Genomic DNA, 18,007 nt, shown 5'->3' on the forward strand with positions numbered 1-18,007 from the left:
GTCTCCACGATAAAAGAGCTAAAGGCACACATCTACTTGCCAAAAGAATATGAATACTTCTTTTAAGGAAAACTATAAATGTCTTTACTATAAAAGAAAGAGATTTTTATCTAATTTGTAGTTTAGAAATAAAAGATGTATATACTTTTTTTAAGTAAAACCCTTATTTGTGTACCAATATTACTAAATAAAAGAATTACCACTTGCCAAAAGAAAAGACATTTATAGTTTACTTTGCCCTAAGGTTGAGGGATCTAACATCCAAGACTCTGAGGGTTAGACTAGGGGAAGTTTTAATTTTTTTTTTAAGAAATTATATCATTTAGATAATTAATATGTTGCAAATATCAAGAAAATATCTTATCATTTTTTTTTTCCTTAATTCGATGGAGGGAGAGAATTTGAATATGAACATTTTCATCTAATACACTTAAAATATTTGAGAAAATAGAACAATTAAGAGCGCACTAAACGTTTTTTTTTTTTTAATTGCACTAAAGTTTATGACATTTTTAATGTTTAGAATAAATAATGATGTTGAGATGATTAATAAGCTGATTGTGAAAGCATTAGGAATTTGAAATCAATTTGATGACACAATTTCCATTTTGCTCTTAAAAAAAAAAAAAAACTTTTTTTAACAACAAATGGAAGAGGAGAATTTTAACTCAAGTTGTTTAGATAATTCTATCAAATTACAAGACTTTTGACTTCCAATTTATTATCTTTTAAAACAAAAAACTAGTCAGATTTGGATCTCATGCAATGATTGCACAGTCAAATTACCTTGTAGTTATGAGATGAAAAAAATTTGAAAGGTTAAAGGTTAAAAAAGAATTTTTAACTTTCAATTGATTCTTTATTGCGGCAAATCTGGATCCAAAGAAATCATATTTGTTCAAACTTCAACAAAACTCATACTAAAATCCAGAAATGGCTCCTTCAAAAGAAGTCCACGAAATGCCAATTGAAAAATGAGATGTGGCGCTGTACATGTTGGAGCCAGTTGGTCATACAGGTTTTAGTGCAATAAATATGCAAAGGTCTACTCAAGACTAAAAATCAAAATTTGTTTGTTTCTCATTATAAAAAATAATAATAATAATAAAGTGAGTGAAATTTTGCTTCTTCTTCTTTTTTTTTTTTTTCTTTTTTTGACTAGTTTTGTAAGTGAATTTTTTTTTTTTTTTTTATGGTCCAGTTTTTATATACAAATCATCTTTGTAGCTTTGTCTTTTAAAAAGTTATTAATTAAAACTATTATGAGCATTTTTTTTTTTTTACTACTAGCATATTAGTTTTAAATGATAATATAAACCTTTTTTGAGATAAAAGATAGAATAACAATAATATAAACCTAATTCTACAATATAACACTGAAAATGGATTAAAATTTAAATATCCAAGTGTATGAGAGAAAAAAAAAAAAATATATATATATATATATACACACACACACATACCACTTAGCCATAAAATGACCTATGTGGGGGTAAAAGCCCAGAGTTATATAATGGGCCTAAGGCCCTAATCGAAGACTAGGGCGTGTTTGAAAAGGATAAAGTGATTGAGAAAGGACCCAAGTGGGCAAAACATACCTGGAAATGAGCGAAGAGTATAGTCCGAAGAGAGCGTCAGTGGTCCGAAGAATATGATCTCCTCGGATACGGTGATTCTTGGTCAAGCAAGTACCTGGGTGGTTCAAGTGGCTTCAAGTGGCCTTCCTGACAGTTCCAATAATAAGGATAAACTTCAAGCATGTATGGAGATGATAAAAACGGATAAATACCTGGAGGAAAAGCTGCTACCACCACATTAAATGCACTGCAACAACTTTTCTGGCCGCATTAATGTGGAGAAAACCCCTGAATAGTGCACTCTCAACCACCACCACTCACAGAGAACCAAAAAAGAGGTCTGATGGGATATATACTCAAGTAAATGCTCAGATAACTAACAAGTGTATGATCAAAATGATCCAAAAGGCACTATATAATGTGAAAGATCCCCCATAAGAAGAGGGGGGGAGAAAAAGGGAGAGAGAGAAAAAAAAAACTGTAGTACAAAAGATTGTTAGAGTTTAGAAATAAGATTATAATTTATGAACTATCTCTTCGATGTTTATTCAGTCAGGTTTTATGAGTGCCTTTATGTTTATTTATCTTTGAATCTCATGCTAGCCGTTATTTAATTCCTATCCAGCCCAGCTCTTTTACCCACTCTCTACCAATTCATTGTCTCGGGTTCATTGGACTCAGACTCTAGATCTTTTGGGCTTGGGCCACCAAAATTGACCCTACAATTGGCGCCGTCTGTGGGAAGAGTTTGAGCAAGAATGGAAGCAACGATTGATGATGGCAGAACCAAGGCAACCACCAACAAAATCTAGAGCATCCCAGCACATTGATCTTTTTCTTAACTCGGAGCAGAGACATGATCGTGAAGGTAGTGTACACACTACGCATATTGATCGAAGCCAGTCACATAGTGGAAGTCACATGTCTCATGCAGAGAAAAACAAGAACATGCAACTAGAGATTGACAAGCTGAAAAGAGAGTTGCGCCATGCAAAGAGAAGGCGAACATCTTCTTACTTCGATGATGACTCTGACGATAAGCAGGATGTCTCTTATAGACGTAGGACCAGAACACTAGTTAGTGAGTCTTTCTCTTACGAAGAAGAGTACTATCACGAGCGCCAACCACCAAGTCCATCACATGGGGGCATAGGGAATGATGCTATGAGCAAAACTTTGAATCAAATCTCCAAATCGCCTTTCACGCACAGGATCGAACAGTCAAAACTTCATCGTCGTTTTCATCAGCCGACATTCACTATCTACAATGAGAAGACAGACCCTGTAGAACATGTAAGCCACTTCAACCAGAAGATGGCAGTCCATTCTAAAGATGAAGCTTTGATGTGCAAAGTCATCCCCTCCAGTCTTGGACCAGTTGCGATGAAATGGTTTGACAGCCTGAAAGCAGATTCCATTAACTCCTTCAGAGAACTCACTCAAGCATTTGGTTCTTGTTGTGTCACTGACGAAGAATGGCTAAGCCCTTAGCTTATTTGTTATCTTTGAGCATGCAAGAAGGTGAGACCTTGAAAACATACTCAGATAGGTACTGGGAAATGTTCAATGAGATGAAAGATGACTGTGATGGAGTGGCCCTTAATACGTTCAAGCTTGGCCTCCCTACTGAACATGGTTTAAGGAAGTCCCTAACTGGTAAGCCAATTACTAACGTGCGTCAGCTCATGGACTGTATTGACAAGTATAAAAGAGTTGAGGAAGATCAGCAGCAGGGAAATGGAAAAGATAAGGTCATCCCCCAAGAGAGGTGAGATTTCAGGTCGGATAGATACGGTAATAACAAGTAGCGTAGGGATTTTTTGGGGCAGTCAGGATCAGCAAATCTTCAAGTTGTCAACGCTGTATTCAAAGAGCCAATACATCAAGTGTTAGAAAAGATCAAGAATGAACCATTCTTCAAGTGGCCGGACAAGATGGTGGAAAACCCTGAAAGGCGTAATCATAACCTCTATTTCTAGTATTATCAGGACCACGGGCATACCACAGAGGATTGTAGGAGCTTGTGGGATCATTTGGACCAGCTTGTCCGCGAGAGTCGATTGAAACAACTTTTGCATCATTCTAGCAGCCAAGGAGGTCAAACAAACTCGGAGCCCCGAAGAGATGATTCTTCGAAGCCTCCTTTGAGAACTATTAATGTCATCTTCGCAGCCTCGGGGAGAACAGGATCTTTGCCATCTAAGGTTATGTCGGTGGCCCGGTTACCTGCAGGAGACTTTAGTCATGGTCTGAAGAGAGTTAAATCAGATACCAAACTGGTGTTAGGATTCTCAGATAAAGACAAGGTTGGGACCATCCAACCCCATGATGACGCTTTAGTGATCACCCTCAAAATTGGAGGGTATGACGTGAAAAGGGTTATGGTGGACCAGGGAAGCGCGGTAGAGATAATGTATCATGATCTCTACAGGGGACTGAACTTAAAAACTGATGATTTGGAACCATACAATTCTCCCCTGGTGAGTTTTGAAAGAAGAGTTGTTACCCCGAAGGGACAAATACGATTGCCTGTGCAAACTAGTGTAGAAGTAGTAGAGGTGGATTTCATCGTTGTGGACGTGTATTCGCCCTATACTGCAATTGTAGCTAGACCTTGGCTCCATACACTAGGGGTTGTTTTCTCTATTCTACATTAGAAGGTTAAATATCCATCTAAGGGACAGGTTAGTGAAATCCAGGGAGATCAATCGGTGGCCAGACAGTGCTTAGTGACTGCCATCCGACATAAGCCCGAAACTGAGTCCTCGGCCCAAGCCGAAAGGGGTTTATAGCAGTTAAATCCTCGGGTATCGCCCATCGAAGATACAACCAAAGGTGCTAGGTACGAAGATTTAGTTAAAGTTACTATCGAAAACAATCTAAAAAAGTTCTTTCAAGTTGGATCTCAGCTACCTCTGCAGGAGAAGGAAGAGCTAACAAAGTTCCTTAAAAGAAACCTTCATATATTCGTCTGGAATGCCTACAAAGCCCCAAGGGTGGATCCAAAATTCATATGTCACCATTTGAAGGTTAATCCATTAATTACACCTAAGAAGCAGCCTTCTCAGCGCCCATCCAAGGAGCATGCTAATGCAGTAAGAGAAGAAGTAACAAAGATCAAACAAGCTGAGGCTATTAAAGAAGTTTTTTATCCTGAATGGCTAACAAATACGGTGGTGGTAAAGAAGAAGAATGGGAAATGGCGAGTATGTGTGGACTTCATTGATTTGAATAAGGCTTGTCCTAAGGATCCATTCCCTATGCTAAAAATTGATCAGCTAGTAGATGCTACTGTCAGCCATCCTCGGATGAGTTTCCTGGATACTTTCCAAGGTTACCATCAAATACCATTAGCCTTAAAGGATTAGGAGAAGACTACTTTTGTCACCCCTATTGGAAACTACCACTACAAAGTGATGCCATTTGGTTTGAAAAATGCATGATCCACCTACCAAAGAATTATGACAAGGATGTTTGAGCCACAGCTGGGTAAAAGTATCGAGATTTACATAGATGACATGGTGATGAAAAGCAAGATCGTCTCTGAACATGTAAAGGATCTTGAAAATATTTTTGAAGTTCTAAGGAGGTACAAGCTACGTTTAAACGCTTCCAAATGCTCATTTGGTGTGGGGTCAGGCAAATTCTTAGGGTACATGGTGACTCACAGGGGAATCGAAGTTAACCCCGATCAGATAAAGGCCATCAAAAATTTACAAGCTCCTCAGAATCCCAAAGAAGTTCAGAAACTGACAAGAATGACCGCTGCTCTGAACTGATTCATTTCTCGATCAGCAGATAGGTGTAAACCTTTCTTTTCGTTGATCAACAAATGAAAAGGATTCAAGTGGATTGAAGAGTATGCTTTGGCTTTCCAACAACTTAAAGACTATTTAGCTCAGCCGCCAATCATGTCCAATCCTAAGCCAGATGAGGTCTTGTTTGCCTACATTGCTATAGCCCCTTATGCTGTGAGTTTGGTGTTGATACGAGTGGACCAAGGTGTACAAAGGCCAGTTTACTATGTGAGTAAATCATTGCATAAGGCAAAGATTCAATATTTGCCATTAGAGAAAGCAATCTTGGCAGTAGTGCTCGGCACTCGGAAGTTGCCTTATTATTTCCAAGCGCACACAGTGGTTGTTCTTACCCAACTTCCACTCAAAATCATACTCAGAAGTGCTGACTACACAGGGAGAATAGCCAAATGGGGCACTATCCTAGGGGCTTTTGATATCAAATATATGCCACGCACCTCCATAAAGGGGCAAGTCCTCGCAAATTTAGTAGCTGAGTTTATTGAGCCCTCGTTAGAAGAATTGATACCAACGCAAGACATGGATGGAAAATGGGTTGGCGTAATCTCCCAGAAAGGCCCTTCATCTTGGGAAGTATATGTAGATGGTGCAGCGAACCAGAAAGGATCTGGAGTGGAGATAGTGTTAATATCTCCAAAAAGAATTGTTATTGAAAAATTGCTAAGATTAAGTTTCACGGCCACAAATAATGAGGCTGAGTATGAAGCTCTACTGATGGGAATGGCTATGGTTCAAAAGATGGGAGGAAAGTTAGTAGAAGTGTTCTCAGACTCAAGGCTAGTCATCGGACAAGTACAAGGAGAATTTGAGGTGAAAGATGAACGAATGCAGGAGTACTTAAGCCGAGTTAAATGCTTGCAGTCGGAGTTTGAATCTTTTGACTTACTGCACATCCCCAGAAGTGGAAATGCACATGTTAATTCTTTGGCCATGCTTGCCACATCCTTGATGCAGGATTTGCCTAGAGTTATCCTCGTTGAAGACTTGCATAAGCCTACAGGAACAAGGAGTGAAGTTGTTCAAGTTCATCAAATCAGAGCCGAGTTCAGTGGGATGGATCCTATAGTTAAATTCCTGAAGGATGATATTTTGCCTAAAGAGAAGCTGGAAGCCGACAAAGTTTGGAGGAAGGCAACTAGATTCTAGTTATCCGAGGGTCATAAATTGTACAAACGCTCCTCTTCAGGACCATACTTATTATGCATGCATCCTGAAGCAGCCGAATCACTTTTAGAAGAATTGTATGAAGGAATCTGTGGAAATCATACTAGAGGTAGATCTTTGGCTCACAGGACCATTACTCAAGGTTATTGGTGGCCGAATATGCAGAAAGAAGTCCATGAATATGTTAAAAAATGCGATCAATGTCAGGGATTTGCACCAAATATACATCAACCATGTGGAGTCTTTAATCCACTATCTAGCCCATGGCCATTTGCTCAATGGGGGTTAGATATAGTAGATCCATTCCCTAAGGCCGCAGGAAATAAGAGGTACCTACTGGTCGGCACAGACTACTTCATCAAATGGGTTGAAACTGAGCCTCTAGCCAACATCAGGGATGTCGATGCAAAGAAGTTTATCTGGAAAAATATTGTCACTCGGTTTGGAATTCCCCATACCCTCATCTCGGATAATGGCCTTCAATTTGATAGTAAAGCATTCAGGAATTACTGTGTTGAGTTGGGGATCACGAATAAATACTCCACCCCTACTTATCCCCAAGGGAATGGGCAAGCAGAAGTTGTTAACAAAGTCATAGTAAATGGACTAAAGAAAAGACTAGATGACACAAAAGGCAAATGGGTAGAAGAGTACTTTGGACATATAGAACTATGCCTCATAGGTCTACTAGAGAGACCCCCTTTTCGATGACCTATGTGGCTAAAGCTGTCATACTTCTAGAGACTGGATTTCGAACACTAAAAATCTGCTTATTTAGTCTAACCGGCAATGGTGAGCTGTTGGAGAAGAGTTTGGATCTGATTGATAAAAAGAGAGAAAATACAATGGTCCGATTAGCACATTATCAACAAAAGCTCAGGCAGGGCTATGATGTCAATGTAAAGCTAAGACCTCTAGAACCTGGTGACTTGGTGCTCAAGAAAGTTGTGGGCACTGCAAAAAACTCCACTTGGGCAAAGTTAAGACCCAATTGGAAAGGGTCATATCATATTACCTCAGAGGCTGGCATTGGAGCGTATTTTTTGGAAGACTTAGATAGTCATGTAATACCACGCCCTTGAAATGTAAACAATCTCAAAAGGTACTATTATTAATCGAACCTTTTCTTTAATCAATATGCCAATTTATTATATAAATTTTTGAACAAGTATTTAAACTTAAATCTAATCATGCCTGAAGTTCTCGGACCAGATGATTTGGGTTAGTTAACACTCTGTTACAATTTTTCTAAGTGTTTAAACTTAAATCCAATCATGCCAAAAGTCCTTGAACCAGATGATTTTGGTTAGTTAACACTCTGTTACAATTTTCCTAAGTGTTTAAACTTAAATCCAATCATGCCTGAAGTCCTTAGACCAGATGATTTGAGTTAGTTAACACTCCGTTACAATTTTCTTAAGTGTTTAAACTTAAATCCAATCATGTCTGAAGTCCTCGGACTAAATGATTTGCATTAGTTAACACTCTGTTGCAGTTTTCTTAAGTGTTTAAACTTAAATCCAATCATGCCTGAAGTTCTCAGACCAGATGATTTGGGTTAGTTAACACTCCGTTACAATTTCCTTAAGTGTTTAAACTTAAATCCAATCATGCCTAAAGGCCTCAGATTAGATGATTTGGGTTAGTTAACACTCCGTTGCAGTTTTCTTAAGTGTTTAAATTTAAATCCAATCATGCTTGAAGTCCTCGGACCAGATGATTTGGGTTAGTTAACACTCCGTTATAGTTTTCCTAAGTGTTTAATTTAAATCCAATCATGCCTGAAGTCCTCGGACCAGATGATTTGGATTACTTAACACTCTGTTACAATTTTCCTAAGTGTTTAAACTTAAACTCAATCATGCCTGAAGTCCTCGGATCAGATGATTTGGGTTAATTAACACTCCCTTACAATCCTCCTAAGTGTTTAAACTTATTTGAGTAAATGTCAGCTTCTGATAAATCTCTTCGGCCACGTACTCAATACAAAGTTAGTGCTCAGAAGTATTCTCCATAAATATTCGAGAAAAACTGTAAGATCTTCATACCATTCATTGCTTTTAATATTTATTAATAATTCTTACACAATCAGTTTCTTCCAGTATTAGAGTAAATTGTTTGCATCATTAATATGATATCATTGTTGAGTTTGCCTATGTTATATTAACTACAAGATAGTCATTTGCAATAATAGTAAATTTCATAACATGTACGACGAAGACAGAAAATAGAAGAACAATTTCATTAATTAAAAAGAAAGTACATTACAATCCCTTACATAAGAAGAAAAAAAAAATCTAACTAACTAACTAATACAAGTACGAAATAGAAATTCTTAGATATCTAAGTCTTCGTCTGAGGAGCCAAATGGTCAGCAGTATGGTTGGGCTGGGTACCAGCATCCGTGGTCTGATCCTCAGCTTGCTTGCCCTGGTCTCCAGCTTGACCAGACTCTTTGGGTGCTTCAATAGGATCAGGAAGGGTCTGGTCGACTACAAGCTGCTCCGAAACTTCTAAGAGTTCGCAAATGTCTAAGTGGTAGAAAACTATCTTAGGCTGCCTCAAGTCAGCCTCTGGAGGGACCCCAACAGCTTCAAGGGCTTTATCCCAAGTTACATCGCAATATTCCCTACAGACCTTTGTGAACTCCTCAGTGAGTCTAAGTTAGGCCTCTTCCACCCCAAGAGTATATGCTACCTGTCTCTCAGCCTTCACTGCCTCTTTGGCCAGCTGAGCATCTTTCTTGGCCAACTGAACAGCTTCCTTGGCTTTCTATAGTTCAGCACGAAGACCTTTGACCAACTCTCTCTCTCTGCCTCCATATTAATCTCGGTCATGCGCAACTACTTGCGTTGGTCTTCAGCCTGCTTTTCAGTGGTCTTCAGGCTAGCATCAAGATTATCCCTTTGGCTTGTCATATCTCTCAGCTGCTCGAACAGCCAAGAATAATCTTCCTTCAGACTACCTAGAAATTTTTTAACCTCAAACCGAGTATGAGCCTCGGCCTGGGCTTCATTAAAAGTTCTTTTATTCCACTCTTCGGCCACATAAACTTGATGGGTAATCTATATAGTAGAAGGAAAAATTTCAATATAAAGTAAAAAAATTAATTAATTAATTAATCAACATTTTAATTGAAAAAATGGACTAGTTCACTTACCATGGCCAAATCCCTTTTAAGGAATAAGAAGAGTTCATACTGGCTGAAATGCCTGTAAGACTCCATATCCTTTGAAAGGAGAAGTGGCTGCTCCAGGGCTTCAGCAACTAAACTTTCCCTCCCCCCGTGGTAATTCCTGAGGGAGGTATCCTAGGAGATGGGAGCACCATCCAGCTCCAGTTTAGGAGTCCAAGTGCGTTGCCCTCGGCACACTTCAGCGACAAGAGCTGCGTCTCGGCTCTCAGTTGACAAAGCCCTTTTACTCTGTTGGCCCTTATCTACTTTCTATTGCTTTGCCCCTTTTGGAGGCACCACCTCCCTCTCTTCATTATCCGTAATGGGCCTCTTCTTCTTCGGATCTGGCAATGGTTTTAAGCCGAGATCGGAGGGAATTTAAGGAGGTGGTGGAGGGAGATTAACAGCTGGTTGAGACGTACTGGTCTCTTTGGCCCCAACTTTTTTAGTTCTATTCTTCATCAAGTCCTTGAGACTTGCCATGTCTTCCTCTTCTAAAGAATCGTCTGGAACAGCAATTATCAGGACTGGAGGGAGAGCACTGGATTGCATGTCAATCTCCTCTTCGGCGTCCGAGATCTGAACGACCTGTACCCCTCCTGAAGCCTCTTCTTTAAACTTGAACTGATCGATCTGTTCCTCAAGCGAAAAGGTTAAAGAAGCGACTCCTTCTCTTTCTGCAGCTGCTTCAAGAGGAACCTGTTGAACTAGCTGTATGAGCTGTGGTATGGCCTGCGGATTTGGATGTGGCACGGGGGCAAGATCAAATGGCACCAGAAAGTTGCGCCGAGAGATTTCTATTCGGTTAATCTGATAGTCCCCCTACGTTATAGCATTGCCGACCGACTGACAATCACTCAGTTTTAATGTGTAACCAAGAATAAGAGGAACATCCCGGAGTTGTCCATCTTCACTTACAAAAATTTTTTATCTTAGTAAGTAGTTGAGCGGCGCAACGTTTGTAAGGCTAAGACGAGGAGTAACGTGTGCTTTATATGTTAACACCACAACAGAATTCAGTCAAAAACTTGAAAATACCAATACAAAGAGAAGAAAAATCATTTTAAAAAAAAAAAAAAAAAACAACAACAACAAAGGGTCCAAATCTACTGTTAGGAAACCTAAATCTAGGATGTCCCACCTGGCTCTCCTGGCTCGGTTAGGCAATGAAGACCGTCATGCCATGCGCCCGAGATGATCAGATAATCGTCTTTCATCCCTTTGTTAGATTTAGGAAGGCAGGAGACGAGCCGAACAATGTTGGATCGGGATTTAAGATAATATCCCCCTCCTTTTTAGCTATGACATTTGTACATGTGTTCTACGTCAAGCTAGGTGAGCCCTAGTCCTAAGTGATGATTCAAAGCGTCAATTGCCTCTAGGATCCTAAAGATGTTAGGCGCGCACTGGTCAGGATAAAGCCTGTGGTTACGAAGGTAATTTTTGGTAACAGAACCCATAGGGAGAGTCATTCCCCCTTCTAGGAATGCAATCATAGGGATTACGACTTCTCCTTCTCTTCGGTCAGATACTATCCTTTCTGTAGGATAATACCTCAGGTTTACTCTCTGTGATATGCCGTATGTTTGCTTAAATGCCTCTATTAAGGTAGGACTGTCGACAAGATACTGAAATTTACCCATTTTTGGTCAAACAGAGGGAGACAGAGAGTAATAACTGAGAAATGAGAGTTTGAGGGCCGAAAGCGTTGGCCGAGAAGAGAATAAAGGGTTTGAAGGGATTAAAACTTACACGAATAGGGTTAGGGAGTGATCCTTAAATCCTTGGAAGGATTTGCGTGAATTTTTGTAGAAATGAGATGGATGATTTGAAAAGGCTGATGAGCTTGAACATTTGGGTTTGCTGGAGAGTAAAAAATCGCAAAGTAAAAGAGAGAGAGTATTCTTTAAGGCCTTATGTAGGAGCAAGAAAGTGGGTGGGAGTTATCCCACCCAAATTCTGAGGAAAAACATCGTCCTTTGGATCGATCATCCAATGTTGGATGCGAGAGATCAAAACGCCGCCTGGAGTAATCAATACCACTTCGTGAATACCAAAACAGCAGCGGCAATAATAAAGCGCCCAGATTTATGCTCACGCGCATGTAAACTCAGGTATTCTTCGAGTTTTTATCTTTTACTTTCTGTGTCAAATCAAAATCTTATTTTTTCTCCTCGGATGCGAAGGAAAAACTAAAATTTTGAGGGGCTATTGTGGAGGTAAAATCTCAGAGTTATATAATGGGCCTAAGGCCCTAATCGAAGACTAGGGCGTGTCCGAAGAGGAGAAAGTGATTGAGAAAGGACCCAGGTGGGCAAAACATACTTGGAAATGAGCGAAGAGTATAGTTCGAAGAGAGCGCTGGTGGTCCGAAAAGTATGATCTTCTCGTATACAGTGATTCTCGGTCAAGCAAGTACCTGGGTGGTTCAAGTGGCCTTCCTGACGGTTCCAATAATAAGGATAAACTTCAAGCATGTATGGAAATGATAAGAACGGATAAATATTTGGAGGAAAAGTGGTACCACCACATTAAATGCACTGCAGCAACTTTTCTAGCCGCATTAATATGGAGAAGACCTCTGAACAGTGCACTCTCAACCACCACCATTCACAGAGAACCAAAGAAGAGGTTTGATGGGATATATACTCAAGTAGATACTCAGATGACTAACAAGTGTACGATCAATATGATCCAAGAGGCACTATATAATGTGAAAGATCCCCCATAAGAAGAGGGGGGAGAAAAAGGGAGAGAAAAAAAAAAAAAAAAAAAAGAAACTGTAGTACAAAAGATTGTTGGAGTTCAGAAATAAGATTATAATTTATGAACTATCTATCAGGCTTTATGAGTGCCTTTATGTTTATTTATCTTTGAATCTCATGCTAGCCGTTGTTTAATTCCTATCCAGCCCAACTCTTTCACCCATTTTCTACAAATTCATTATCTCGGGTTCATTGGACTCAAAACTCTAGATCTTTTGGGCTTGGGCCACCAAAATTGACCCTACAACCTATATGAGGTTTTTAGTTTTGAATTAATTTAATAGTATATTTTAGCCATTTTTCTTTAACATACTTTGATTTTTATTTAGTTTAATTAAATCCTAAAATATTCGGTAAGTTTGGTGCGGTTTGGATTGCACGTCTGCGTCTGGCATTGGCGTTTTGGTTCTCTTTTCTTTTATTTATTTTTTTCTTTTTTTTTTTCCAGCTGCTTATGTTGACTTTCAGAGACAAAAGGTGCAGGTTTATGAACAATGCATACACTGTTTATGCACTGTTCATGTACTAAAAAATATTTAAAATGGGTCCCACCGATACTATTTACAATTTAAAAATTATTTCGTTACAGTGTTTTCTGTTTTCAGTTTCAGCAATAATAAATTCAATCCAAACGGACCCTTTATTTTTATTTTTGATATCATAGTAAGTTTCAATTAAACTTCAAATTAAATTTCATTGAAACAAGTTAGTAATGTGATATTCAATAGTGTCAATAGAAAAAATGAGTATATATGATAGAAAGTTTAAATAAAAATTTCTAACTTTGAGGTTAGAATAAAATACTATATGTTGAAATGAAAAATACCAAAAATTCAAAAATCTAAAAAGTAATTTACCATTTCGAAAAAAAAAAATACTGTAATAATTTACACCCAAAAAAAAAAATCTTTATCCTATTGGAAAAACTGAAAAAGAGTATAAAAAAATAAAAATAAAAAAATCGCAACGACGGCGTATTGCATGAGTATCCAAAACGTTGCGCATCTGAAATTATTTGATCGGCTCACTCAAGACTCTCTCTCTCTCTTCATCCATGAATTGCAGCAAAACCCCTTATTCAACTACCGCCATAGCCTTAAACTTAGCTGCACAAAAACTTGAACTTACAGTAATTTGTTAACTTGATCTTCTTATTCTTTCATGGCTTTGGTCATGATTATGTGCAAACTTTAAGCGATGAAGCTCATTCAAGCCGCCTCCTCTCAACCCAAAGCTTCCCATTTTTGGCTTAATAATGGAGGACCCACTTGCATTCTGAGCCCGCCCTCGGCCTTTTCATACCCCAAAGTTAATTCCTTTAACTCTAGGTCTCTCTCAGGTATTAAATCAAACACCTTGCGTTCTTTTTTGTTTTTGTTTTTTGCTCTTATCTGCTTAATAATTAGTGTTGTTTGTTTGTTAGGGATTGGTTTTTTTTTTTGCTTTTGTGCTCATGCCCATTTTAGTTTGTCTGATGTATTAACCTCTAATTGGCACTAATGGAAACAAGGGAAGTAATTGCCTGGTTAATTTATCTTATTGCTTTTTGGTCTGTGGGCTATATTTTGTGAAAACATTCAATTAGATTAACTTAGCTATGGGTAAGAAAGTTGTTATTTTGGGGGGTGAATAATTTGTTTCTAACTATTGAGGGTTGAGGATTATTTTCAGCAAATTTCAATAAGTTATTCTTATCTATTTTGCAATGTTTATCTGCAAAAATTAGTTGCTTGACAAGTCCTGGAAATGTCACTGTTAGAGTCAAGTAGTTGATAAGTGCATCAAGTTACGTGATAAAATTCATGTTTGAGAAAAGGTTAGGTGAATTGACATGAAATGATCAATTTTTGCCTGTCACTGCCAAGTGTTGACTGTATTTTTCATGGGCCATATGTGACTAAAATTAGAGGCTCTTTCCTTTGGAACGGGAAAGGTTCAGATTCATAGTTTTGGCCTGTATCAATATAGCTTAGTCAAGTATACGCATTCATTATTTTAGACTGTTCTACTCCCAGAAAAGGAATTGCATAATGCTGCTGTAGGATAAGGAATGAGTATTCAATTCTTTACTTCAACAAAAAAATCTTTTGCAAATCCTTGCTTATCAAATATGCTTATTTCGATGGAAGGCTGCTTGAGTGAAGAAATAAAAAGACATTTGTCCAGCCTGTTGATTTCATTGACACCCCTTGTTAGCGGTTTAGCAGTGGCATATAATGCTTCCTTTCATATTTATTATAGATCAATTATTTGTTTTTATTTTATAAAGTCATTTCTCTATTTCTCTCAGTATGTTGTACTCCAACAATATTATCTTGTATAGGAAGATTTTCCTAAAATGTTTTTTGCTAAACTCTTCAACTAAACTTTCAAGCAGTATGTGGCCTTTGTAGGATCCTTCATCGAAATAAAGTTGCTATCAACTGTATGATTATCTCAGCAATGAGCAATGTTTGTGTCTCTAGGCCATATGGCACTCACCATCAATCAGTTTTGTTGCTGTCTCCAAAAGAAAAGCATGGAAATGGAATCCTGAGAATCATTTCCACATGCAAGTCAACGTTGATCTCTCCAACTGCTCCTCTCATTGGCCGTCCACCCTCATCTTTGGTGTTGGCTGCACAACTTACTCCATCTGAGGCTCCCCAACGTTCAGAAGAATGGTTTGCTCTTCGCAAGGACAAGCTGACCACAAGCACTTTCAGCACTGCCTTGGGCTTTTGGAAAGGAACCCGTCGCTTTGAGCTCTGGCATGAGAAAGTCTTTGAATCAGAAGTAGAAATTGTGAAAACTTCTAAAAAGTGTGCCATGGAGTGGGGTGTGCTCAATGAAGCAGAGGCTGTAGACCGGTACAGAAGCATCACAGGTCGTGAGGTGAGCTCCTTAGGGTTTGCAACTCATTCAGAGGAGCGTTTTGGTTGGATGGGTGCTTCCCCTGATGGTCTTCTTGGTTGCTTTCCAGGAGGTGGGATCCTGGAAGTAAAGTGCCCATATAACAAGGGTAAGCCCGAGACTGGTCTGCCCTGGTCAACTATGCCATTCTATTACATGCCTCAAGTGCAGGGTCAAATGGAGATAATGGACAGAGAATGGGTTGATTTGTATTGCTGGACGCCAAATGGAAGCACAATATTCCGTGTACATAGAGACCGTTCTTATTGGGATATGATACATGCCATTTTACGTGAATTTTGGTGGGAAAATGTGATTCCTGCCAGGGGGGCTCTGTCGCTGGGGAGCAAAGAAGCTGCCATGTCATATAAGCCATCATCTACACACAAACAAACAGGACTTGCCATTGTCAAGAGCCTGAAGTTGGCTAGTGAGTCAAAGTTGTTTTGTAGGGAGATTGCCGGTCATATTGAATTTTATAGGTGATAATGTATTCCCAAGTAAAAAGGCTAAGCAAATGACTCCTATTTTGGTGCTCCCTATTTTTAATCTGTATTCCATTGGTTCTTCATGTATTTGTTTATCGGCTCTCATTGTAAACTTATAAATCTTATTGATAAGATATTTTTTTCTTTTCATTATGTCGCAAACAAATTGGAATACAGGGTCCATGATTTGCAGTTAGTTTTGTTGTTCATGATGTTGGAGGTGTTAGAACCTGTTATCTGGAGGATGAGTTGTTTGTTTGAGCAAACAAGTTAATAAGTATAATCTTTGCTTTCTAAAACAGTTGAAAGGAATCTCACTTTAAGAACAAAAACCTGTCCTAAAATTTAGCGTGGAGGTATACCATGCATCTGAAGCAAGTATCTCTCATCTCACATTGGGGTGGACCCAACACGTGTGGGGTCCACCTCCATGTAAGAGGAAGGAAACATGCTCTGGATGCATGGTGTATTTTCTCCTAATTTAGCCAGTGAGTTAGTGGCTGAGATGATTAGGCAAATGTAAGGTTTGGCATAAATGTAGATTTGATCATTGCCTTGAGCAATAGAGACCCAGTCAAAAAGGCTACACGAAGGGACATCCTTTGTTCACCAAAATAACCAAATTCATTCCTTTAGTCAAAAGAAAAGGATTTGACCACGTTAAGAATCAAATTGAGTAAAGCAACTTTGATTAAGCAACTGGTAGCTTAAGCAAATTTCGATGGCTGTTCATCCAAAATAACCACCATCCAACAAATTTATTCCTTGCGTCCGTCCAATTAAGGGCTAAGCCAACATGAGCCTAAAATAAGCAAATGAATTTTAAAACAAACTTCTAAAGCTGTTTATCTAAAAAGGTTCCAATTCAGGAAATTCAAAGAGTGTTAGGGGGAAAAAAATAATAATAAGGAGAGATGGATTCTGGACTTTCATGGGCTGATCAATGGGACGATCACCCCGATCCCCCGCCACCATCATCAGCAGCAGCATCAGAGAATGACAAGAAGAAGAACAAGGATGGGTCTAAAGGGAGCAAGATTGGGAAGTCAATATTAAATTTCAAATGGGTGAAAGATATCCGCAAGAAATCTCAGAAACAATGAGGACTGCTTGTGAATATGAAGGCCTCTTTTGCTACAAAAGAAAATACATTCTATAGGCTTCACCCTCCCATATTGCTTCCGGGGTCTCTGTCACTTCATATATGATTCCAAAATATTTAACTATAATCTATCCTCCATTCATTTTGTGAAGAATAATGAGATAAGACATTCTTTATTTTTTTCCAATTTCTTTTTCGTTTTAATTTTGTTTGTGTCATGAGTTACATTATTAAAAGCCAAATGATAGACAACTACATATATAGATTATACTTTATAGAGCTGATTACCTCAATTATCTCTAGCTTTCATCATTACTCAACCATTCGTGTTTTCTTTTCTCTTTGTTCATTTGCTTGCTTGGACTTTCTTAAAGGGTGGCACAAGCAAGGTATGTGCACATGTTGTCACTGCTTACAAAGCCCTCTTATATGTGTGTTACCATGATTACGTTCAAAAAATTTCAAAGATATTCCGTGATTGGCATTAAAAACATGAATAATGGGTTTCGAATGACTTGGATAATTAACTTTTTCCTTCATAATAAAGACGAAGCTATTAGCTATAACTTTGTTCATGGAGAAGAGCCATGCTTGGAGTTGGACGGACCCACTTTTCTATCACGCCTCTCTTGTCACATAAGTAGCTGTTTCCTACAATCTGAACTAATCAACTCCAAAACAAAACAATCCTCACAGAATAATTATGGAGACACACCCAATCGCACACCCAATTTTACAACTTGTTGACTTATGTGGCTATGAGTGGTGGATACTTTCTGCCAATATAGAGCCATCATTTTTCATTAACCACTTACAATCACACAAGTCAACAAGTTATGAAATTGAGTATAAATATTATTATATTCATAGTATTGTTGTTCTTGTTCCTCATATTCACGGTCATTAATGTCATAAATTACCATATGTAAGATGCAAGACCCTCATGTGAGGGTTAAGCTTATAATGATTGCTCTTATCATTATTTTAGGGCATCAATTGATTTTTGGGGTAAACGGAGTTCAAACC

The 18,007-nt window shown here is 38.5% G+C and overlaps 2 protein-coding genes across 3 annotated transcripts; both read left to right on the top strand.

Moving 5' to 3' along the window:
* The first annotated feature begins 13,501 nt into the window (after positions 1-13,501).
* On the top strand, positions 13,502-16,029 carry LOC111987643 (uncharacterized). Of its 2 annotated transcripts, none has more exons than XM_024019370.2 (2): positions 13,502-13,838; positions 14,877-16,029. In XM_024019370.2, the coding sequence occupies exons 1-2, from the start codon at positions 13,697-13,699 to the stop codon at positions 15,875-15,877; spliced, it is 1,143 nt and encodes a 380-aa protein (XP_023875138.1). In that variant the 5' UTR covers positions 13,502-13,696; the 3' UTR covers positions 15,878-16,029. The 2 variants fall into 2 exon arrangements, with proteins under 2 accessions (XP_023875138.1, XP_023875146.1); XM_024019378.2 differs by having other exon boundaries at positions 13,726-13,838; positions 14,893-16,029.
* A 568-nt stretch (positions 16,030-16,597) lies between these two features.
* LOC111987771 (uncharacterized) lies at positions 16,598-17,162 on the top strand. The gene has a single exon (XM_024019516.2). The coding sequence runs from the start codon at positions 16,794-16,796 to the stop codon at positions 16,980-16,982; it is 189 nt and encodes a 62-aa protein (XP_023875284.1). The 5' UTR covers positions 16,598-16,793; the 3' UTR covers positions 16,983-17,162.
* Positions 17,163-18,007: the final 845 nt, after the last annotated feature.

The sequence above is a fragment of the Quercus suber genome, unplaced genomic scaffold, assembly GCF_002906115.3.
Source record: "Quercus suber isolate HL8 unplaced genomic scaffold, Cork oak 2.0 scaffold_7, whole genome shotgun sequence".
Classification (NCBI taxonomy): domain Eukaryota; kingdom Viridiplantae; phylum Streptophyta; class Magnoliopsida; order Fagales; family Fagaceae; genus Quercus; species Quercus suber.